General features: G+C 37.2%; 1 protein-coding gene and 1 long non-coding RNA gene across 11 annotated transcripts in view; one reads left to right on the top strand and one right to left on the bottom strand.

The window, feature by feature from the left end:
• LOC111331862 (doublesex- and mab-3-related transcription factor A2) overlaps window positions 1–25,135 on the top strand; it is a 33,913-nt gene that overhangs the window by 6,597 nt on the left and 2,181 nt on the right. For 2 of the 9 annotated variants that reach the window (XM_022937063.2, XM_022937066.2), the window contains exon 2: window positions 20,077–20,509. In XM_022937063.2, the coding sequence (XP_022792798.1) occupies window positions 20,077–20,509 (433 nt within the window). Of the gene's footprint in view, window positions 1–5,158; window positions 5,453–10,143; window positions 10,489–15,375; window positions 15,567–18,710; window positions 18,850–19,253; window positions 19,810–20,076; window positions 20,510–25,135 lie in introns of those variants that run through there. The other 7 variants (XM_088724642.1, XM_022937064.2, XM_022937062.2 and 4 more) reach the window with 7 other exon arrangements.
• LOC111331866 (uncharacterized) lies at window positions 6,379–12,093 on the bottom strand. Of its 2 annotated transcripts, none has more exons than XR_002694964.2 (3): window positions 11,632–12,093; window positions 7,036–7,186; window positions 6,379–6,537 (listed from the first exon to the last, which is right to left on the bottom strand). It is a non-coding gene; the product is annotated as an uncharacterized LOC111331866 (long non-coding RNA). The 2 variants fall into 2 exon arrangements; XR_002694963.2 differs by lacking the exon at window positions 11,632–12,093 and adding an exon at window positions 11,521–11,620.

Below are 25,135 nucleotides of genomic sequence, written 5' to 3'. Positions count from 1 at the left end.
TATCATTGGACAAATTTTATGTTACATCCGCCCGTTTCCCCAAGGAAGACAAAATGAGCCAAAACTTACCGGGGAAAACTACTTTGATAGATGAGGAATATAAAACAGTTTTATGAGTTGAGGCAATCATGATCTGTTTGAATGTTATGTCTCACAGCAGTGTTTAATCTAGTAACGAAGCACATCGGTTCCTGGTGCTAGAACTATCGCGAAACACAACTGTTTCAAAACATGATAAAGAGGAGCTCTAGAAACTGGACTTTCATACTTCACTGATTTCTGGGATACAATTTAAGACACTATTCAATGTATTTAGGAAAAAAGAAAATTGGTTGACAGCTTAAGCTATGGAAACAAAAGGCAGGAAGTTCAATGTACATATAAAACAATGTTTTACTGCAATACGTGGACGAGGCGCCTTTACGCGAAAAAACGCCTTCATACTTGTGATATTGCCTCTAGAACTTCGTTGCCACTTTGTCAATACCTTCTTTTGGTCTTCATCCCTGGTTTTATAACTGAATAAACTGTCATCATCATCACAATGACACGTTCTGTCATTTGATTATTTGATTATTTTTTAAACGTGTGGAGATTTCTTTACAAGTGGAATTTTGTGTTCAAGAGTGTTGTAAGCTATAGCGTGATCATAAATAAATCAATTCATTCAACATGGTTATGCTCAGTGTTTCCTCTCGCCACGTTCAGCCAGTATCAGATCATTAGTTACTTGAGTTAAATATAAAATGGAGCTGAGTGAGAAAACTGAATTCACACAAATTACGTCTTTCAGCTTTTGTTCTCCAGTCTTTGCGATTTAAAGGCCTGCTTGTTTTAGCGTCCATTAGTTTGACTATTGCGTTTCAGTATCGGATAACAATATTAGTCACTGATAATGGAAGTAACGAAGAAGCCAAGTTTTGCTCTGTGTATCGATTTCGTTACACCAGTGTTGATGGAAATACAGGCTTAGTATCTGTGATCATTTATTATGCACACAAGGATACAAAAAGCTGTTCTTGGAGCAAAGTTGGTCTGATTTTATATCTCAAATGGCTCCCATTACCTTGAACTGAAACAAAGACTGCTTTAGCTGATCACAAATACCGATGTGTATGGGGTTAAGGTTACATAACGGTATAAAGAGCACATGAACTGGCAATGATGCCAATAATAATCAAGACTCCCATAAAACTGTACGACGAAGTGATAAGTGTATAATTTTCATTCTGGTCGTAAGCTGAAGCTGTCCAAGTGTACAACATGCAAGTGAGCATGATATAGCTTGCAATACAACCATGAGATTACCCAGCGAAGCCTGCAACACGGCGGAGTTGCTAGATGATTTTCGGGTTTAGCGTTAGTGCCCTAAAGAAATTTTGACCCTCGAAAAATGATTTGGTTTTTTTCCTATATCATTTTCAAAATAACCTACTTTAATTTCTGTGAGAAGTTCAAGTATTGCTCCGTGCCATCAACTTCCATTCAAGGTCTCTGACAGCGCCCATTACACGGGGCGGTGAAGGTCGATAAGACGCCGTCTGAAGAAGTGACAATTTCCAATGGACGCTAACGCGATTAAAATTTTCAAACCATCTAGCAGTTTTATATTGCATCTCCACCTGCTACTCAGGATTGTTTGCCGATTTGCCAAGACAGAGGTAACAAAGAATCGTTTAAAATGTGCTTCAGAATATAGTGAGTTACTGTTTGTGGTCATATTTCGTGTCATCTGTCCATGATAAACGAATGACACAAAGGAGAGAAAGCCCACATTTTATAGCCGTAATATGCAACAAAACACTATTCAGCTTTGTCCTTAGACACCCACAAATAATTAATAAAACATGGGGAAAGAGAAAGTTAACGCTTTGATAAGGATAAAGCGATAAGGTCGCCGTTTCATATAGTAATCATAACCGTCTTTATATCGTCGATGTCTGCGACATTTGATTTTGGTTCATTGAATTGACAAAAATCAAGAATTAATTGAGGAATCACTCTTCGTGTTACTTGCCTCGCCGTCTCCTTTTCTCCTTTTGTTCGAATGTGTAATCATATTCCTTTGGACTTGACTTATAAATAGTTTCAATTTCATAATAAATTTTTTGTTTGGGTTGATCGGAGTCCACCCGGGGCCGATTTTCTCTTTACCTAAGGTCACTAGTCCACTTCAACTCTTGCTCTTCGTTGGTGCAGTCACTTTCCGTATCACTCTCTGAACTCTGATGAAGGGCTCATCTGGGGTAAGGAAAATGCAACTGTAAGTCCATTTGTCTTTGCTATTGCTCGTCCAATTGCCTTTGCTATTGTTTGTCCATTTATCTTTGCTATTACTTGTCCATTTGTCTTTGCTATTGCTTGTCCATTTTTCTTAGCTATTGCTTATCCATTTTTCATTGCTATCGCTTGACCATTTTTCTTTGCTATTGCCTGTCTATTTTCCTTTGGTATTGCTTGTTCATTTGTCAATGATATATCATTTTCATTAGTCTTGTTATTGCTCGTCCATATGTATTTGCTATTGCTTGTAACTTGTATGGTTTGAGAAAACATTCCTTCTCAAAAAAAGGTTGGCAAGTTAATTGAACTGGTGTTGATATGGCTGATTTTTATTTTCAGATTTTGTTGTTAGTTCTCTTTCTTTGCCACAAGTTTGCTAGAACACATTTAACTTCCTATTCGACCTTTTCATCAATGGACAAAGGGCCTTCCGATGGTGGTGCCACTCTTAGCACCCAATCTGATCAATTCAATCCAAATCAAAATTCTGTCCTTAAACATTTGGTGACTTTTGTTGATTCCTTTGGCTTCTCACGTGACATTCTAAACAAAACACTTTTTGCACAATATACTCACAGAGCTTGCATATATCAGTCAATAAAAACACGAATAAATCTGAACACACGTTGAGGGCTGGGGAAACCTTCATGTTCCGCGCCTAGTGCATCCTCTGGGTTGGGTCAGTTGGTTCTGGAGCAGTGGCTAAGCTGCGCATGTAAGCGATAAAGTAGTAGAAGTAATTTTCAACACGTTATATTTGATCACACTGATGCGACGATTCATTTCTTGTTATAATAACCAGACCTGCTTTATCTTTTTCTGTTTCTTTTTTTAATTGATAACTTCACTTGACATTGAAACACATGGACTTAATTGAAAGGTTCAGAGGTGAAGCCTAGTTTGTTTTCAGGTAAGACAATTCGTTAGGGAGCCAAATAATAAGTGAAAAAAAAAAAGATTTTCGTAGGTTAATTGCAATTGGCATTGCAAAAAGAGAGGACTAAAGAAGAAACTTCCTTCTGCTGCACGGCCAAGGTATGTTAAGGGTGGATAATCAAGTTGTGCCCAGTAAGGTATCTCTCTTAACAATATACCCTAATACAAGGAAATATATGAAGTTCATATATTTTGAACTGCGGTATTAGATACATATTGTGAACGATCCTCGCAGTAGATAGCGCTATTTAAGCAATAGCGAAAATCAGACCTGAAAAAAATCAGGCCTGTACGGGACTCGAACCACTGACCTCTGCGATACTAGTGCAGCGCTCTACCGATTGAGCTAACAAGCCAACTGGGAGCAGGCCGTTAAGTTGATTCGTAATAAACCCGTGAAAATTATAAATCAGATACAATGAAATATATGAAGTTCATATATTTTGAACTGCGGTATAAGATACATATGGTGAACGATCCTCGCAGTAGATAGCGCTATTTAAGCAATAGCGAAAATCAGACCTGAAAAAAATCAGGCCTGTACGGGATTCGAACCACTGACCTCTGCGATACTAGTGCAGTGCTTTAGTATCTCTAGGCTTGTTAGCTCAATTCGTAGAGCACTGCACTAGTATCGCAGAGGTCAGTGGTTCGAATCCCGTACAGGCCTGATTTTTTTCAGGTCTGATTTTTGCTATTGCTTAAATAGCGCTATCTACTGCGAGGATCGTTCGCCATATGAATATACCCTAAGTGGTAAAAATCTTTTAGACTGGAGCAGTAATTCACTTTAATGAACTTTGAAAAGACAGAAAAGCTTTACGTCCATCTTTGCTGACGCAGACAAATGAGCCCTTAGTGGAGTTATGCTCGCTCAGGTACTAAAATATATCTATGAGTCAATTTTAGCGTGAACTCGTGATGAGCTTCCGATTCTTATTTTCTACTCAGGGAACAGAATTATGTAATACCAGGAACAAGTTACTGTCTTCTCATCTGATACAGGAATGATCGGTATAATTTTTTCCAGGGAAGCGATAAATCGCAACCCGCCGGCATGAGGACTCTAGAAAAGTCAATATCGAATGAAGAAAGTTAAAGGGCGTATATATTCTCAGCCGACACAGGATGACTGCTATACATGATACGATCGCCTGTGTCCTTCGTTGTGTTTATTCGTTGTGTTTATTCAGTTTTTCGGCAAGCAACAAAGACATTTCAGGCTTTTTGTGCCAAAAAATGCTTCTCGTCAACATGGTGAACTGAACCGATAGTGTTCCTTCTTTAATACTGAAAATCGCTTTCGTGACTAATCGCTGGCATGGGCGGTGCAGACTCATTCATTAATTAAAACCCCACATTTGTTTGGTGTGTTCAAATGGACTTTGACTCAAATAGCCAACGCTTCTATTTTCGGTTTCGGCTGCAACTCTACGCGAGATGGGTTTTCGAAATTTTCTGCGAAGCCGTAAAATTCGCTTTATTCAGATCGGTTTTTAAGGAGAAATAAGGCGGTGTTGTTACCAAGGTCAACTTGATGCTTTTTTTAAGATAACTGTTCCTTCAATCAACAGTTCTCAACCCTGAATCACGCATACAGCCGCACGCGCCCGTGAACGGATGTTATGTAATTCTTATGGTTAGACGCTCAATGCTGAAGACACACTTAAAGCAGATATTGTTTAAAAAGGCTGGAAATGGTAACAGTTAGACACTTAATGACATACATTTTTATGATTAACTAACAAATGCCAGACTCCAGATATTTCCGTACAGTTTATCGTAGACACCTATTCATTTATCACTCCTCAGGTGACGCCCAGAGGTTCATTAATTTGCGACAGTTCTTTCCAGGGTTATATAACAACAGAATTTATCATAAGATTCATGTCATCAATCTACCATCTGTTTCACCTATGCCATCCACCCTGCGTCGGTCAAACTGTTGTTAGATCTTTAGTCAAGATTATTTCTCAGTTGACTGTGAAGAGGCACGTTACCTAAAAGTAACAGCAAAGCTCTCTCTTTTTCCAGCATTTTCATTTCGTTTTTCAAAAAAAAGAAAACAAGTGCTAACAAGCGAACAAAAAGAAATGGTGGCGAGTCAACTGCTGCTTGGAACAAAGCTTCCTGAAAAGCTGTTATCGTTGTTTCAGAGAAAGTAGATTGAATAATGTCTGATTCTGAGAAAACGACTTCCAAAAGTGATAGTTTGGTTGGAACCTTTTTACTGGTAAGTTCAGTCTAGACTTAAATTTTGACTCCAACTGAAATTTTAGACAATTTTATTCTAATGTGAGTTCAAATCATTTCCAAACGATTACGATATCATTTCTTGATGCTGTTACTGGTCTTTGTTCAACATTTTAAAGCTAATTTAGGTTAATTCGAATATTTCAGGGAACAACTTTTGTCACAGAACTGAGCAGTATTTTTTTTCCAATTCTTCTTGGTATTACATCGTCGTTATGGCGATAGTTGTAGAATAGGGCTGCAATGAAACTTTGTAACTTCGAAAGCGTGCTAAATTTTCTTCAACTGAGAACACGTGTGACGTGACTTCCGGTGAAATCCTAGCAGTTTGAAAGGCGTTCTCACTGACACTTGAGTGGATATCTGCAAAGAGCTCATGTGTGTTCAAATCATTTCCAAACAAAAACGATATCAGTCCACGAGGTGACTTCAGGTCTTTGTTCTGCATTTTTAAGCTGAGTCAAGTTAACTCGAACATTTCAGAGATTAAATTTTTGGTCAAAAATAGGAAGTGTTTTTTTAATTCTTCTTGGTATTAACTTCATTATCATATGGATAATTAAAGAATAGGGCTACAATGCAACTTTGTAACTCCGAACACATGCTAAAATTTTCTTCAACTGAATACTCTTGTCACAGGCAAGAATTGCGGTGAAATCATAGCAGTTTGTAAGGTGTTCATCTCAGCATCCGCAAAAAGCACATCTATCTACAGTTTTGATGGTTATTAGGATCCTTGAGATCACCAAACATGTGTCACTAAGAAAGCGTCATCTGCTTTCAAATGAATTACATAATCTCTTCAAGTGAATGCAAAATAAATTTACAAACCAATCATGGTTATGTAACCATTTGACAATGGCAATATATTTGTCCCGATGTTACACAATAAGAAGAGACGCACCATTAAGCTAATTTGTTTTAATCTCCCAAAATAAAAACTTCAATACGAAAATAGGCACAATAAGAAATCTATCACCCAACTTCGTTCCTTCCCCAAGAATCTGTCTGTTAACACACTTGTGCATTTCCTTTGTTTACTTTGGAACATTCGTCCTCTCTGACCTGAAAAAGTAGATCGAGTTAAAAGGTCCCAAGGATGGAAACAGATATACAAAGTTAAGTCAATCTAGACTAAAACTTTGTATTAGCTACTTGATCGATTCTTTTTGACGGAAAGACGTCCTCAGAATTAACTTGAGAGGATAATCTTCTCCTAAAATGATTATCATCCCGAAAAAAAACTCACTTTTCCTGAAGTGGCGCTTCAACAGAGGCTGATAAAAAGCTATATTTAACTTTGTATCACTGTGACTTCAATAAATTATTAGTTACAGGCGACGATATTTATTTTTAGATTCACGTGTGCTGGACAGGAGATGAACGGAAGTTATATAATCACACTGATTGACCTCCATATCACCTACATAATGAACCTTCGTATGAGTGCGTTTTAAGTTTATCAATTGATGAAAATTCAATGAGTGGAGATAAATCAACGTCAGTCCTTGTCAATCGATTAGCGAAAAAATAATTGAATGAGAGAGACAAAACAAAACAAACCTTGAACTGATGCTCCCAGGTGAACAGGACTGAATTGAAGGCACCGAGCACGACCCTGTGGAAACTTCCATTTTCCCAGCCTTTTTTCCCTCGATGTTTTCCATTGTGGTTTAGCTAACTGTCAGGATCAGTTGGTTTTTTTCTATTACATCTGCAGGTCAAAATATGAAACATTTCAATAACTTAGTTATATTACCGCCCAATCGATAAGCAACCCACAGTCGAGTCACTCTATCGTTAATGTGAACAGTCCATCAATTGTTCTGTGCTGAAACAGTTACCCACTTATGTTTGACCATCGCACCACCCGCTTGTGATGGGGAGCCGTGGTCAGTGCTCCTCAATAAATGTTGACACCTGTTCTCTGAACTGCGGCAGCTTAAGACATCGGTGAAACGAGGATGAATCACCAGATATCAGTTACTGCCAGATATGAATTATGTTTCATCGGAGATTATATCGCGAAATGATGTGGCTGGCTCCCTAAGCTTTTCTTACAAATGGAAGCTCCTTTCGTTGTCACTGAAACAAGTGTAATGTTCATCTCTTATAACCATAACATCCTTCGTAAGCCACCAACTTATTAACAAAAACTAGCTCAAGTTCCACCTATAGATTTAATCGAGCGCTTCTTTTTCATTCTCGGTCTTCGAGAACTCATCGGCTCTGAGTTATTTCAAATTGTGTAGCAGGCCAACCGGAGCAAGCAGAAGTTAGTGATGAAAAGATGGCCTTCAACACGACGATAAAAATAATAAGGGAGTAGCAGTTGCAATTTCTTTTCGAATCTAATTGATAACTACGTTTTTATCAACTTTGTGATTCACGCACAAGGAGTATTGAGATTTTTAACTGTTAAAAGTTATTACTAAGTTTTTCTCCCAAATTCTTCGTAGCAATCGCAATCGTTTTGCGTAGGAAACAAGAACTTTGCACGTATTCAAATTCAACTCCCTCACCTGTGGATTGTTGCAGTGAGAACTTAAGACAAAGCTAACAACAAAAATAAACAACCAAAACTACGCATCAAAAGCTTTCACACAAAGCACTCATTCCAAAATATTTTGAATCTTACTCAGTGTTCCTACTCAGTGTTCCCCTGACTGTGTATTTCAAATTCTTTTGGAAAAATCAAAACAGTAAGACCACTGTAAAACACTACTCATCGCCTCCGTCTTCGAGCCATCCTCTTGTTTCGCGTCACCGGGAATAGCCAAGTAAAATAATTTAAAAAAGAGAAGTAGTTTTTGTATCTACGGACAGCGCGTCAACGGGGGAAATATTCTCGCACAGGGTAAATTTTAAGAAAAAAGTCCTAACTGCACTTTATGTCATCCCGCCGTTTTGTTGAAGTCAACATTCATCTTTCAAAGCCTGTCACTTTTCTTCTTGCTGGTAGTATGTCTGCCCCTCCCTTCTTAGATACTCAGACTTTGCTCGAACGCCTTTGGTCTTTCAGCGCTTTCTGGAAAATCTCTTTCAGAATCTACAACCTGAGAACTCATCAAATGGAAAAGGAATTAAAATAAACAAGAATTAATCCCACTTCAATTCAATTTACCTCACTTGTCCCGTAATCTCACTAACCGTGGGAGCGCCAATGATGAGTTGTTAATCAATTCTCTCCATTCCAAACAAATTAAGTCAAATTTAGCGTATCGCTCGCCCTCAAACCAGTCCGTTGTTGGATTTTATTTTTCCTTTTATCTGAATCAATTCCAATCGAAAACAATACGTAGTTTGCCTTTTCTATTTTATGAGATACATAAATATTGTGCTGTCTCAAGTGTTGTTTCTGATGATGACTTAAAAGGAACATCACTTTTAATACCGACATCTACTGTTGGTAATACTTTGCTTGCTGAGACATTTAACCTATTGAACGTCATCTCCTATGGAAGGTCACTATGCTGGCAACAGTTTAAGGGCTCTAAGTTTATAAAGATAGTTTATCTACACGTGAAGCCAGACAACTTCTAGATAGACGCCAGCTTGGAGAAACCGGAACAGCCGAGTAATTTTCTTGTCTATGCTTAGAGTAAATATCTATTGTTATTTCATTTTTCAATCGTAGACAATAGCAGCTAAAACTTTTTAAAAGTTGCATTTGAGCTTATGTTGCAAGGAAGAATAACTGTGGTTTCTATGCTCTAAACGAGGTGTTATAAGATTGTAATTTCCGGTGATATCAAATCATTTCATGGTTTCAAATGATTTTCAGCGGTGTGGTTTTGTGCTTTCATGTTCGTGTACTAAACCAACCCTAAGGCCAACAGATGTCAACATGTACTCTACACCTCATTAGCAACGTTTCTCCCGAATGACACAAACAACTAAACGTTAAAATTAGTCGTTATCATAAAAAACCAAAATGACCACAAAGGGAGCAGAAAGTTGAAATCTCAGTAAATAAAGGATCGCGTCCTTATTTCACCAGCTATGAAACTTTCCAAACCATAAAATTGGCTGCGTGATTTTACAAGCGTTGCGTGTCTTGGCATCTCATTAATTGGACTGAATCATGCGAGAAGTCGAGACAGAACATTCCACATGACTCTGGCTGTCACGCTAACCGAAGACATCGAATTTTTCTGTTGAAAAATACGAAAAACAACCGCCCACTCCTCAAGGCTAGAAAATATCCATGGGCGAGTTAAAATTCTTTCAGCGTCCATTACTGCTGAGTGCGAATGAAAATATTCGTCATTAAAATCGTGACTGACGTAAAGTGAAAGTCTTAGCTTTTTAAGCCGGCGCGCGGCCAGCCTGGCGGCGGCAAGTCAATGTGCAGCCGACCTGTTGTCAATACCAAACAGACTCCTGTATCCAAATAAAAGTAACTCTGTAACAAATAAACAATTAATTAAGCTTCGTGAACAAAACTAAGCTTCTAAATCGCATCTGCTCCGAATGTTTTTCTTTTTTTGTAAAAACAGTTAAGTATTAGATTGCTCTCTATTGGAAAAGAACTTTCTGTAATGTTAAATACAGAAGCTATTGAATGACTCATTCATAACACTTGCGTCAATCCGTGGGTGTTGGGATATGTGTCTCAGTTAGGTGCCATAAAGTACATGCGCTGTTGTATTTACCTCGCACCCGCACGCCGCGATAAATACATTTTTTCCTTCAGTCACTAAACAGCTGAGAAAAAGAAGTGGCCATGCCAGCACCTTTTTGTGCTTAAAATAGCAGTGAGTTTATTCTTGGGACGCGGCTTAAACAATAGAGGAACTAAAATTCTACACAGGAGTTCGAAGAAGAATTTGTTTTGAGCTTAAAATAGCAATTGGTGACGCAGAAGAGGGAACTGACAGCTTAGTAGAGCGTGTAGACAGCGTGTCCTGGGTTACGCTGTAGAACGTTGTCGCTAGAGGAATGCACCCGACAATCACAAATGAAATGGCCACTGAGGATGGAAAGTTCTTCGCCGACGAGAACCCAATAAGCACAGTAAGCATTTCTATAATGTTAAATTTCATTTCAGTGTTGCTGTCTCCTTATAGAGAAAGTTAATAAGTGGTTACTTCTGGTGAGGTCTGCATGGTTCCACAGTCAACAAGTTGCTTACTTTAGTTCAGTAAAAAAGCCAATTAGATTTTGTTGTACATTCAATAGGATTTCTAGAAGAAGAAAATGTGGAGTGTCTTTTCTTTATTCAAGATTTGTGCACAAATTATGTAATGTTATGATGTGCACTAAAATTTGACTTATATGGCCTCGTGTATTCTCTGCTTGTCGTCATAAACCTTGCAACATTCAGTTCTGCTTGTAGCAAAGTAATTGACCAGTTTAAGAGTTCTTCAGTTTTCAAGAAAAACTCTTCTGTAACTTTAAACGTTGGTCTTCCATTTAAGAGTTTTACAAAATTTCAATAATAGTACGTGCTTAGTAAGGAAACGACGTGTTATGAACGTATTTAAGACGGAAAATCAGTCAAGGTTCCATTATCAGCACTAGTATAGAAAGTTTGGGGTAGAATATCTTTTCTGGAGAAAAAATTTTTCCCGAAGAGTAAAGTTTTGGGCATAAGTTAACCCTTGTTTCACACCCAGAAACTTAAGAACCTTCTTCTTTCACCGCCTCCGTCGGTTAACACTGAGACGAAAAGGATATGTCATCTGCAAATTTGTCTCGGTTAGTCAACCTCACGAAAAGTAAAATTTTCTAAATAGTATTTCAACTATCATTTGCATAACACTGATCACATCAAGAGAGCTGCAATCGGTCTTAAGGATATGGGTCAAGGAAGAGGAACAATAAGGCGGCAATAAGAAATTTTCCACTTTGTTTTGTTTTTCATTATTTCTTCGGCGAGAAGAGAAAGAAAGCCGTAAAGTTGTTTTGGGGCTTGAACCGCTCTATAAATATCATACGGTCGAAACAGTTTAAAGTAACCACAAGAAATATTTCATTTCAGTTACCTTTAACTTTTAACTCCCAATAATACCTAAATGTATCTGAATTTAGAAAGCCCAATCTTACCTGGCCTTCTTTAAACTGTAAAACAAAGACATAAATCTGGCTTGAGATCATAAAACAAGAGCTTATCTGCGACATTGATGCTAAATATCCTTAACACTGATATATTTTTACCTTTTTATTCGGAAACCGCAGAATATCCCTGTGGTTAAGTAGATGATCCGTAGAGGTCGTCGCGTGAAAGAACACAAAGCAAAGTCTTTTTAAAAAAAAGAGACCTCCAGACAGTTAATCTATGAATCAGTGTTAATAGCAGGTTCCAGTTATTTTTGTTTATATGGAAACGAAAGCACTAAATGATGAAAATCGATCAACAAGTGACTTTCAGAACAACTACAACTATATCCGTAGGTTGCGACAATAAACTCTGTTTCCGTATTCTCAATAACACTGTTTTCATCGGTTTCCAATTTAAGCTAAACGAACTGGAGCGGCTGATAAGTAAAGCGAACTGAGGCATCGTTTTGCTGATATGATGACATGTCCGTGATGTCTTCAACAGAAAAGGAAAACTTGCTTAATATCGTCCATGTATCGATGTTGTCTAAAAAGTCAATCTTGAATAAAAAAAAAACAAAGCTATGGACGGGATGGTAAGAGATCAATATTAGTGCCCTGTTGTCGTAATTGTATCGGACTTTCTGGACACTTGAGTTGTCTTGGAGGAGTATGAACGTACCAGGTGGTAACTTAATCCTTCTCCCTGCTTTACATATTGTCTATTTGCTGAAACAAGGATATGGAAAGCTTAAGGTTCACAAGTTTGTTGCCAAATTGATCATGAAGTCAGCTATTGTTATTGAAACGATTAGTCAAACTCGCGGCATGATAAGGAATCTGGACGTTTTTCACCGGACAGTTTCCACCGATATTTATCTCAGTATGGTTCTGTTTACAGCCTCGTCACCTAAGGCGAGGGTCAGCTTGTCCAATATGATCAGTGGGAGTTTGCTGTTACCGCAGTAATTGCTTATTCCGCTATTTCCTCGCCCACCTTATTTCAATTCCTAAGTTAACATTTAAAATTTGCTATTCTCTCTGTACAATCACAACTGAACTCTTTCCCAAGCTCACTATTGATTCCTTCGTTAACATTTTCTTCTCTGAAAAAGAACCGAATAATCTTAGTGTGATGAATTCACGCTTCCTTTCATCAAAGGAATATTGCTGCATAAATAGTCAGTTTTGTTTGCGATAAGTATATTGAAACCGAAGTTGAGATCACAATCTAAAGAGGCATGAACGAAAGTTCGAGTAACGTTATATTAAAAGTAAAGCAAAGTGAATTTGTTAGTTTACTTTTCAGTACATCATGATGACGAATCAATCATAACTAAGTATGTTCAAATTTATTTGGTAGGATCTGCTTTATTATACAGGCCACCATTATACAGGCCATCATTGGATAAATTTTGGAAATGAGTTTAACCTCAGAGATTGCTTTCAATCCAGTTTCGATGAAGAGCCGAACAGAGTCGAATTAGTCTTTACCGTATGATGAACTTAAAAACCCATTTCTTTGTAGATAAGTCCAGCTTTATCTCATCAAGATTTTTAAATATCTTTACTAAGCATTGCATGTGTTTTTTAGTATCATTGCAGTCATCTGACCTCTTGGCTTTTTCCAATATCCAATTCTTCCAAACTACCTGTTGAACTCAATGATTTGTGTCAGTGATGTACTTAACTAGTTCGGGTACATCCTTGCACTACTTTGGAATCATTCCCGATTGATACATGAATCTCAGCCATGTATTGGTGAATGATTTCTTTTCCAATTAAGAAAATACTTCCGAAGTTCCCGGTTGTTTAATCTTGCCCCTTTCTTTGTTACTTGTTTCACTCGACACATTTTATTAACCTCACTCTAATGAAACGATACTTAAGATAACAAAGGCAAGTCACAAAACTTGATACGACCACTCGTTTGGTGAAATTTCTAGTTGCATGATGACTCAAATTGTCGTGCTTGAAGGAGAACATCAAATTTCCGGAGTGTGGGATTCAGGTCATTAGAGTTACAAGTTTATTGCGTGCAATACGCCGACATAAAGAAAAGTGCCTCGAGGAAACTCATGTTTGTCTTGTTAGGCTCATGCAATGCAATTTCCAAATTTAACACATTAAGGGTGTCTCACTCCAAATTAACTCCCATATGATCAAATATACCGGATCTCTTATCAGTCGAAGCGGGTGAGCAGGAATCAGGAACGTCGGTGATCGATCTTGCCAAGCATTAAACACTTTCTTCTTGTTTTTGAACTAAATTATGGAAAAATAGATTATGATAACAGAACTGCTATGTACAAGAACACGGCTAAAACAGGCAAGCAAACACGTTACCCTTAATGGACACAGAACGTTTTCCAGTTTCATTTCACTCAAACTAAATTATAAACCAGCTATAAGAAGCTATCTTCGTTATTTTGTTGCCCACAGCCACATGATTATGTGTAAGAGATAGTATATTAGGGTTAAAAAGAAAGTCGTAAACTTCTAGCTTCGGAAAAATAGATGGCCTCCAAAAATAAAGATGACAAAGATAATACCAAGGAAGCAAAAGGACCAATTTACGCCCACAATTAGGATATTTGACTTAACTACGCCATATAGTGGAAAATGTTATTTCATTCTGTTGTGTATAACTTATCCGATATTCTATAGTTTCTATCAATGGCTGTTCAAATAAATGGGTAGAACGTTAAGAGCTGAAAAGTGTTGACCAATTTTGCCTTGAAGCCAGAACTTGAAGCAAATTCGCTGACACCATTCGAACCAATCTGGATCTGTTGTCTTGGTCCAGTGACATTTTTTATGAACATGTTCCTTATTTAACATGCAAAGATTCAGAATACCTTCAGACGCACTAAAAATATTTTATTTTTCTTATCATGATTTTTGTTTTCACCTTAACTCATTTTTCATTAAAGCAGCAAATTTTTGTTTATTGAGTAGTTATTTCTAACGAAAAGAACAAGGTTAATTACCTCAACGATGATTATTTACAGTTATGGCTTTCTTTTTTACAAAGGAGTTCGAAATAGTAGTTTTAAATAAGATGGAAAAAAAACTTCTCGTTTATATATATATATAGATATATATACTGTTTGTAAAAAGGATTACCTAGAGAGATTGAAATGTCCGCATCTATTTGGGGCCTGTCAGGTCGCTACATTCAAGAACATTCTAAGGCAGCCTTGACGTAATTGAGTCGCGTTTTTTTTTATTATCATCGCTAAGATTTACAGTCGCATGTATTAATGTAGCCAATATATAGTCATATACGCCAGCTTATTGATCATAGGATCTTTGTGGTGTCGACGGAAAAACATTCCGCGCGTATCAATACATTGAAAACAACTGGCATCTGTTGCTCACATCTGATCATGTTTCTTTCATTTGCATTGAAGTTTCAAATCAAAAGCTATGTGTGATTATTATGAGGTAAGTGGAAACAAAGTTATTGAGTAAAGAAATAGACGTATGTCTAAGTTTGTATTTTCATCTGAAGGAAAAACAAATCAATATCGAGGAAAGACTGTCAGACAGTAGTAAAAGTGACGCGAGACAAATTTATTTAACCAAAAACAAGTGGAGCTTTATTTTACAATTTTTGTCAACAATTACTATTACGGTTCCTATCACTAAATTCCGGTTGAAGCGTTTAACATCTCGACCCACGATCATTTTATTCAGTAAATCTTTATAAACTTTTTTTCAGTTTTCTCTAGAACTGAGCTAATCGCATAAGCGGAGACGTCTCGATACTCGTCACATAACGTCGGCCATTAATTTATTTTGTTCTGGGCGTGTCAGGTTTTCTAGACGGAATTACCTTAAATTTGGCGGGCGGGTATAGAGATGACATGTGAGAAAAGCAGCCTGGAGAAAACGAACCACCTAGCCTCTGAATACTGGTTTTTCGTGTTCCTTAAAAGTCTGTAAAGAGCAATGACAAATCAAACAAGTAACAATTGATTTGGTTGTCATGATTCGTCATTTAGAACTGACTCGTTGACTAAGCCAGAATGCACCAGTTTTACAACAAGGTAAGTACGCTTCAAAAGATTTTCCTCTCTTTGAGTGGCTTAAACTGAACTGAAGATGATTATAGAATTTCCCTTCGTTCCTATTCTCGTAACTGAGCTACATTGATCAACACTTCAGAGCCCATTGCGAAATTCCAGTTACCGGATATATAGTTTTATTTCGCTGCGCTCTTCAGTTTCGGCGACGCTGTGTCTAACATTCCCGACTGCTACCTGTTTATTTGACATGCAATGTTATAGCATGGATGTTAACTAAGAATCTTTCTAAAAAGATATGATAAAATTTCTATCATCCCAAACATGTAGTTAAAACATTTTCGAGTTTTCATCTATTTCCATCACTCGACTAGCGTGCCAACCAATGCCACTGAGTGTCAAAGAGCCTGCTTCTCTCCATTAATGGCAAGCTTGTCTCTTGGCCAGCATTATGGCAAAATTTCCTCCAAGCTAAAAGAATGAATGAATATATCCATCGCTTATCTGATCAAGGGGCAATTTACATCTTGAAAAGAGAAAGGAGAAATATTACATCAATTCTTGGTTGTTTCGTAATGGTAAATTCCTCCGTTTTAACAAATCATATTCTACGTAGGCTGCAATTTTTTTGACGACAAATGACGCAATAAGCGTATTTTACGACTACAAAGTGTTTCTTCTTTCTATTCCCCTTTTTCCCTTTGCTTTTTCAATGCAATACAAATGTAACATCGCTCCACTTGATCTGAAGAAGTCGACAGCGAAGCGTTTGCTGGACAAATAGTTTATGAACACTGGATTAAATTCATTCACATAAAACATTGTTGTATCCGGCTTTGGTGTTAGATCAAATTAACAGTCAAAGCACCAGAGTGGTATTCACTTTTAATCTCTAAATAAATGACTGATAACCTCTGCCAGTTGAATATGAAGAAATAAACCTACAATTCATATCTTTATGACGCTTTTCAAACATTTTTTGTCTGAGAAAGAAGGCTCTAGAGAAGGAGAAGTCATAGATGAAGTGAGATCCTTAATCGGGTTAAATCGAAAGAGACGTCTGCGCGATTTGTTAAAAACCACGGAACCTTTTATTGACTTGACCTTATTCTGTGTATTGGTATCATAACACACATCTATCAGCTCAGATAAAACATGGAAAATCGTGGCTGATATGCACGTTTCAAACTTTCCGTACTGTTACTTTCGTGGTCTGTTTGTCTAAAACAGTGAGGTTTTGAGAAAATTCAACTGATACCAAACGGAAGAGAAAAAAAACCAATTGTTTATTTTGCAGACACTTAATTCCAATCTTATCCGATTTACTGCGCTACAAACCATATCTTATCTTAGTCGGTCGAATTTCTGGAGTTTTTACTTCAAGCTTAAAATAGCAGATGAACTGAACTTCATACAAATAGCTAGATAGTTGGAATGACAGAGTGGTCAAATGTTACAAGGCTCTCTCGCGACGATAAGAAAGATGAATCCATTGCAGACAACTAATAACAAAAATTAGTATTTTTGGCTTTAAAACAGCAGAAAATCTGCAAATGAAAAGCAACGTAAGTAAAAATCCGAATGAGATAAAGAATAAAGTTAGGCCTGGACCTCTTGTAATTAAGCTCAGTGTTCTTACGGTCACATATAAATATTTCAATCGCTCGTCAAAGATTTTTCGCTATTGTCAATCGGTTTCCATTGCAGATGAAGGTTGAATGATCTCAAGCGGTGTAATGACGTAGTTTGCTCTCGGACAGTTCACCTGCTGTAATCAGCTCCCACGAGAAACAAAAGTAAACCAAACTATGAGGTTAAATTTAGACGTTACAGGCTGCGTTATGTTGCTGAATAGAGGCTGAGCTAAGATTAGAAAGAAAGGTTATGAACTTTCCAACAGAAATGACCACCCGTCAGGAATTTGCGTCAAGGAGAAGCCATAACTATGTTAGCAATCAATAGGAGGGGACTTTTAGAGATAGATAACTTCAACGAAGACAAAAGATCCCCTGATCTTGGCTTACAATGTCACTGTGATCCCAATCAAGTTAATCAGTTCGCGTTTAATTTCACGCTGTGTTTGTCGATACGTTTAGTTCTACGAGTGACGCGCAAACTATCAAAACAACGGTGACTAACTTCATTAATAGTGCTCTTGCGAAATACCAATCTTTACGAAAACTCTATAATTTTATTGCCGCATTTTGGTTTTTATTTCACTCTTATGAATTGCTATGACAGATATGTCATGACATTTATGACACCTTCTAAAAGGATATAAAGGATTGTTTTATGAAACATTTACGACTGGAAAGGAAATACATATACTAATATTCCAACAGTTTAATCTTCCTCAAATGAAAACCTAGAATACGACCTATCACCGCATTTTTTTATATCTGAACACAGCTGACATGCTCTGATACAATGTATCAGCAGATTATAACCAGAGAGTCTGCTTCAATGCCATTGACAAAGTTAATAAAGTTTTTTCAGAGCATAGTATAACAAACCGTTCTTTGTTATGTGAACCCTTCAGGGGGGCCACGTGGAAATGTTTCAAACTTTATGAAGATCAGCTAACTCATGAATATGTCGCAGTGCCCCGCAGTGCCACGAGAGGTTTATATAAGATATTCATTTATAACTTTTCTTTTTAGCTTCACTGTTGATCTTTGTTAGGTATTATTTACTTTTCATGAGCTTATAAATTTTGTATTATATCAGTGTGGTAAAGAAATTGTTTCCAATAACTTGAGTAATATCAGTGAAGCCATGTTGAGAAATGAAATTCAATTATCAAAGTTGCGCAATTTCTGTCGTCCACCGTCATTTAGTTTAATGAGCAATTAAGCTTTGCACCTTTCCATTTGTTATCCTGCTAGCTTTTCACCGATTTCCTCAAAGCATTGAAACATATTTCACAATGCAATGCATCACATTTTCAAATCATTTTCTACCTCGAGCAAACACCCTGCCCTTGTTTTGATTTTACTTCAGGTCGAAAAGTTTAACATAACTTCAAAATAAGGTAAAATAACAACTTGTATTTAACCACCTATAAAAACGTCAGGACTTGCTATCCACGAATTGTTTCACTTGTACCTTGACAGGTTGTTTGTATTGTCATAGCAACAATGAGCAGTAAACCTGTTTTGTTTAGACTGAAGAATGTGCCAGAATGGCTGAGCTACAACCTTGACCCCAGATGATGAACTGACGTATCAAGTGTAGTTATTAGTAATATTTAGTAGATTAGTCGTTTAGTAACATTACAACGGAAAGTCCAAACTTTAATACCTCAAACGTAAGTTCACTTTATTCCTCGGTAAAGTTGTTCTTGTTAGGTTTCTTCGATGAATTTGATTTGCTTTTTGTGTTTCTGATATCAGTTCAGTCGTTGTTGCGCTTCAGTGATCCTCTGTGTCTCGTTTTTTTCGTGCTGTTTGAAAGAAACAAGTTTGTTCCGAAGACTCTTCTTTTCTTTTTGATGAAGCCAGAACTTTAAGTTGATGCGGAAGAGTGAGAACTTAACATTATCTTTGCACTCTCTTTTCAGAACTTGTACATCCATTTTTTTTTCTGACAAAGTAATTCAAATCTGTCATTTTCGTTATTAATAAGTAATTGTAAAGCGCTAAGATTTGTAACATTTAGATATGTTCACAAGGCCTCTCACAGATCCTTCAAAACTCAAAAACCTGTAGAGCGATGCATTGAGCGGAATCTTTAACTGTTACTTTGTTACGTTGTAGAACAAATTCGTTTGTTATCAGCTAATTTCTTTTCACTGAAAAGAATGTGACGATTTGTGGATAATTCTAAATGGTCACGTCCATAGCATGACCAGAAATTTCGGTCAAGAGCGAGGATTAGGTTACAATTTCACGTTAGTCGAATAGATAAGTGACTCCAGAAGTTTCTATTTTTATACTTCATCAATTAAATTAAGCCGAGACATTTTTGTGGAAATTATTTTTACGCACAGTGACTGTGAACAATGATAAGCAAATTTCTCACCGATTCATACTAATATATTCAAAAGAAGTGGCTAAATTTAGTGGGCCTCTGAGACCGAAATAGACCGGTTTGTTGTCTCACGCTTAGAAGTGTCTCTCACAATTCACAATAGGTACTACTAGTTCTGCCTGAAGGACGGATGATCTGGGCACCAAAACTGTTCCTTTTTGGGTTCAAAACAGAATTTTAAGGTTCAAAATTTCGCTGCGAGACAACTACTGCAAAGGACTAAGGTACAGCAAAGCAAGTTGGTAGTATTTCGTGTTTTATGTTGAAGTCAGAGAATTCGTGCAGTCATTACAATTCGTGGCATTTTGGCTTTAATGGGTCTTCTGCTTTTTAGCTGGAGGCCAGACGATGATATAAGAGGTTCTCTGAATGCTAAAGCCTGTTGTTGGTTAAATAAATACACGCTCAATTATGTTCCTTATTCCACTTCAACCACTTTGACTGGTGCAGTGATTGCCTTAGTTCTCAAACTGGTGTGGTTTACATGTTGTTGTTCTTATTCCAGCCGAGTTCAACCGAGATCAAGTCAACTCCGATGCCTCCAATGGGTTCCATAGCTCAGCGTTCACCAAAGTGTGCTCGGTGCCGAAATCACGGGGTAATATCCATACTCAAAGGACACAAACGGTTCTGTAAATGGCGAGATTGTGCATGCGCGGATTGCAATCTCATAGCTGAAAGACAAAGAGTCATGGCCGCGCAAGTGGCGCTTAGAAGACAACAAGAGAGTGAGGAAGTTGGTCATCTTTCATACGGCACAGTACAGTTGTGTTTTAATCAAAATCTACAAAAGGCACCAAGAATCATTCCACCCTCACCAACATCCCCAAAGGATGCTCAACTGCCAAGAACTGCTAGTTTGTCTTCTCGCTCAAGCTCGCCAAACATTGACGATACCAACAATGAGCTGGGGTCTCCCGCAAGCAGTGCAAACGATGGTGAGTTGAATGCAGTTCTTTTTGCAAAATTCTCCTTCAGTAATAAAACGAGCAAACATCATCCGATTTAAGGTCGGAATGATCTTCCAGCTGACGTAACTATTTATGAATTGATTACTTAATCGTCTGATTGGCTATCAAAATTTGCAAACCCTTCAGGTGATTCTACAGCAAAAAGCGGTCCCTTTTCCTTATCTCGCTTCGTTGCAAAACTACCAGCCTTGATAGCCGTCGAGATCAAATACCGATAGCCAGTTTAGATATAAAAAAGTACTGTTCAAATCACGGCTCAGTTCTTCCATGACACGGTAACTAGAGATTACGCCAAAGATATCAGTGTATAGACTTACCTCAGCATTAACGAAGTTTCAAACATCGAAATTTTGAATAAAATCGACATGAACAAGATAGGGTTTTCAGTTATTTTCGAGGATATCTTAACAGACAGGCCTAGTTTATACAGATTTAGCCATCGCTATATGGATAACCAAGGAACTATGACATATGACATAAGAGGCAGTCAATTCATCGCACGCGGTCTCAAGCGCGCTTGTATGAATAGGATATTATGGAGTTGCTTACTTATCTTGTGTTTAACAAAGTTGAAGCTTGACGGTTGTTGACAATTTTGCCCGCGATATACACAATCCACATTCTCTTTTCTAAATTAACCCCTGTGTTTTCTTTCAAAGAAAAATAATACAGTGCCTGGGTTACGTAAGGTAACTTCCTTCTGTTTTAATCATTTTGTTACTGCCCCTCGCGAGGTAAATAATAATTTCTGATGGTAATTTTCGGAAGGTTTTCAGGCTGAGAAAGTATATTTGACTAAACGTTTTGTTATACTGTATTGAAATGACGCTGAACCTAGTAACACCCTAAAATATAACTTGCTTGAAAAAAAGGCAACCATTGGAATGCAAAAACATTTAGGCTTTGTCTCTGTTTCCTGGCCCTGTTCCTTCTATGCTAAATACTTTCCAATTATTACCATGCTGGAAAAAACATTCACAACTTCTCTCAGGCCAAAGCTGTTTATTCCTCGTGAACTATACCTCGGTATGACTTAATTCTATTTGAAAGTTTGATTTAAGACGTCAAATAGCACAAAATAATTGTCTTATAAAGTCTACATGAAACCAAACTTACAGCTTGCATCATCCAAAAGAAATTTGGATTTTGATAAATAGAAGGAACACCTCTCATTGATCAACGATAACTACCACCTCGAAATTCCAACACAATTAGGTCTGATTTATTTGTGGCTGTGACCCCTGGCTAGGTGTTAAAATGCACTCGTTAGTCTTAGAACAAGTTGAAGTGGCTTCTCCCAGCCAAATTGAGTGATTTAAAACTAAAGTGGATTTAATTAAGGCCAGCATAATTATGACATCATCAACGAAACACTGATAAAGTATCGAGTCTAGAAAAATGCAACAAAATATTTGCATTCTGGACCGCGAACAATCTGGAAAGTTTTAGGGTGTTATTCTGTAATAAAATCTGTATGTTTGTTCTGGTCACTGGGAGTCAAATCAGGGTTTATAATGTCACCGGGATGTTTTTATTTGACTTATTTTACAGTTTGTTTATAATCAACGCAAGTGTTGTGTTTATTTTTGAGCAAGCTCAGACCTTTTGTCTATTTTTAGCAGACTGTGCCTTTATTAATAAAATCGGAACCAGTTTTCCATGTCCTCGGAGCTGCAATTTCAGTATATTACAACACCCTTGGAAAAGTTGTTGCATAAATTCTTTTGGACTCTTTATCTTCAGTGAAGAAAGATATCTCCCCATTTTCTCGTGAGGAACTATGCGATTTCGAGTCCATATTTGACATACATCAAGAGCTAAAACTGACGAATTTTGAAATAAAGACATTTTTCACCTTGTATTTCAGCTAGCAAAGGATCAAACAAAAAGTAACAGCTTGAGAAATATTTTCGCAGCTCAAGCCAAAGCAATGGCTCTACAATAGCACAGTGCAAATAACCATGTTATCGACACGTGTTACAAGTCTTTATTTCAGAACACGTGTCTAAGTTTTTTCTATGTAAACACTGGTAAAGTTCGAACGCTGCTATGTAAGAAAACAGAAGGTCAGGCCGATTTATTGAAAACTGACATAACACACAGTAGAGGCCTCAATATCGGCTTTACTAGAATTTTAAAAAACTCCAGTGAAGCTGATGTTGAAGTGTACAGTTGAGCCTTGGAGTTCATCTTAACCAGAAAACAGTGATCTACTGTTCTAAGAAATTAATGCTGCTACATGTCGATGCCTTTGTCCAGCCAATCAGAAAGCCAGGATTTTCTAAGGCACTGGTGGTTTATATCGACCAGCTGTGATATTGTGTAGAGGCAACAACTAGTCCGCACGCGTCATGTTTATTGTAACCTGGCTTCCCAAATGAGTAAAACCTGCTATGGTTAGCAGAAATCGTCTGTGATCGCCTTTACTTACTGACTTTGGCTCACGACAGACGCTATTTGAGTTCAACTGTTGGATTAACTCGGAACAACGAAAGCATTTTACGGTCGGTGAGTTTGTCAGTTCACATTTAAGTAACACCTTATTTTTCATTTCAAATTTTCAACTGTCATTTAATTTACAACTTATTATAGCTTTCTATTGAGAGTAAACTAAAATATGTCAAAATAGCCGACAAATAGTCAAACTGAATATCAACAAGTGGCATTAGAATCTTCTCTCTGTAGGTGTACCGCTTTCTGAGAACAGTTGAGTTAGTTAACGTTATAGGAACCATGTCACGGCATTGCCAAATACCCTAGTTTTGCAATCGTAAGTGTGATTTGAAACCAACTTGATAAATAGTGGTTGGTTGCTACATGATCGATCCAGTGAGACACACGATAAGGTTCTTAGAGTTGCTAGACTTTGCCCCACGGTGACTTGACATATGCTGACGGTCACTGACTAAAGAGCTAACGTATAACCGTGACGGCAAAAGTCACAGATCACTTTCTAAATTTAACGATACTCTCACTTTACTACTTATATTCTATCTTAAATTATGAAGCTATTCATAGATTGTCTAACACTGATGAATCTTTTTTACAAGCGGAGAAAATATGTTGTGTGAATTTTTTATTGATGTCAGGCTAACACGTTTGTTAAAACAGTAGGGAAGAATATTGAATGATAAAACACTTATTTACCTGTAGCGGTTGCCTAGGTGACATATCCCTTTCGTGTATTTGTTCTGTCGTGCGGAAAATGAAGCAGCCATTTATGTTCGAGTGATAATCAACCGCATTATGGTAATACTCTAAAAATGATTCGATGTTTGCGGCCAGTCTGTCATCTTAAGGCATATGGTGCAATGGCAAATTAAAAACAGTTTTTGATTTTTGTGCTGCTAGTTACTTCTTGAAATTTGCTATACTAACCTTGATTTTTCTTATAATTTCATTATCGTTTCAGTGGCTTGAGAACACATTTAATGAGATATGATTGGTGTATGAACTGTGTACAAGTAACTGAAAAGCTTTTATGCCTCTTTTGTAAAAGTCCAATTAAATTATTACTTAGAATATACCTAAATATGCACAATTTTCATTCTCGATATAAATTTGCTCGCCGCCAGTAAAGTTAACTGAGGTGATATACTTATCACCCTCAAAGTTTTCAGAGCACGAACTTCAACCTTCCAATTTCATGTTCTTATCTGGTGATTTTCTTCTTTAAACCCGCAATCACCGGATATTGAACATGTTTTTTTGCTGTGAAGTTTCTTTTCAAATCAATCTGAAAGCACCCCTCAGTGTAGTGTATCAATCTTTGAGGAAAAAGCCACAGTTTTCTCTTAGTTTGATGTCGCAAGTCTTTCTTTAAACACAGTAAGTGGTCCCATAGGATCTACCCATTTCATAGGTGCTTTGGCACAAAATTCTTTGGAACAAGGAAGTTCTAGCTGGGAAGTTTCCTCAGCGGAGTTTACATAAAGATTAAACACCACCTTTCCCCTCGTAAGTACAGGTAATTTAAGGTTTTGTCAACTTAGAGTCGACGGGAAAATTCTGCAATCATTTCTTGGTTGTGTTAGCGAAGAATTTCACCTTTTCTTGACAGCAAAAATAAGATTTAAGCGATGCTAAGTTCACCATGTAAAATTTTTGGCGCCCCTTGAATGTAAAATTATTGAATTTTTTTCCTGTGGCCAATGGAAATTGCAGGTTGCGTCAAGCTGGTATAAAATTGACATTGATGACAATAGAAAAACAACAAGCTCTACCATCGAAATAAAATAGATGACTTCAAACTGTCAGCTAGTTGCATTTTAAGGCATTGCAAAAATAAACAATAGTTACCGTGCGTTTAGCTTGCTTTTAAGAGTCTTTTTTGCGTGGTCATTTGCATAAATTAAATTGCAAACTAAGTCATCAGTTTTGAACGGATCACTAGCAGTCACGAACAGAACAGAACTGAGTTCTTCTAACTACTGGCTGCACGAAACTAAAACGAAACTCGTGATTGAAGGTAATATCAATTGAAGTTTCTATACATCGCTGTTTTCGTGATTTCAGGATTCGATCTGTGACCTGTGTGTTTTCCTTATGATTTTCCATTTTTTTATTCTGAATTGTTGATATCTAATCAGAGAT

The sequence above is a fragment of the Stylophora pistillata genome, chromosome 6 (assembly GCF_964205215.1).
Source record: "Stylophora pistillata chromosome 6, jaStyPist1.2, whole genome shotgun sequence".
NCBI lineage: Eukaryota > Metazoa > Cnidaria > Anthozoa > Scleractinia > Pocilloporidae > Stylophora > Stylophora pistillata.
This window is presented reverse-complemented; position numbering and strand designations above follow the sequence as displayed.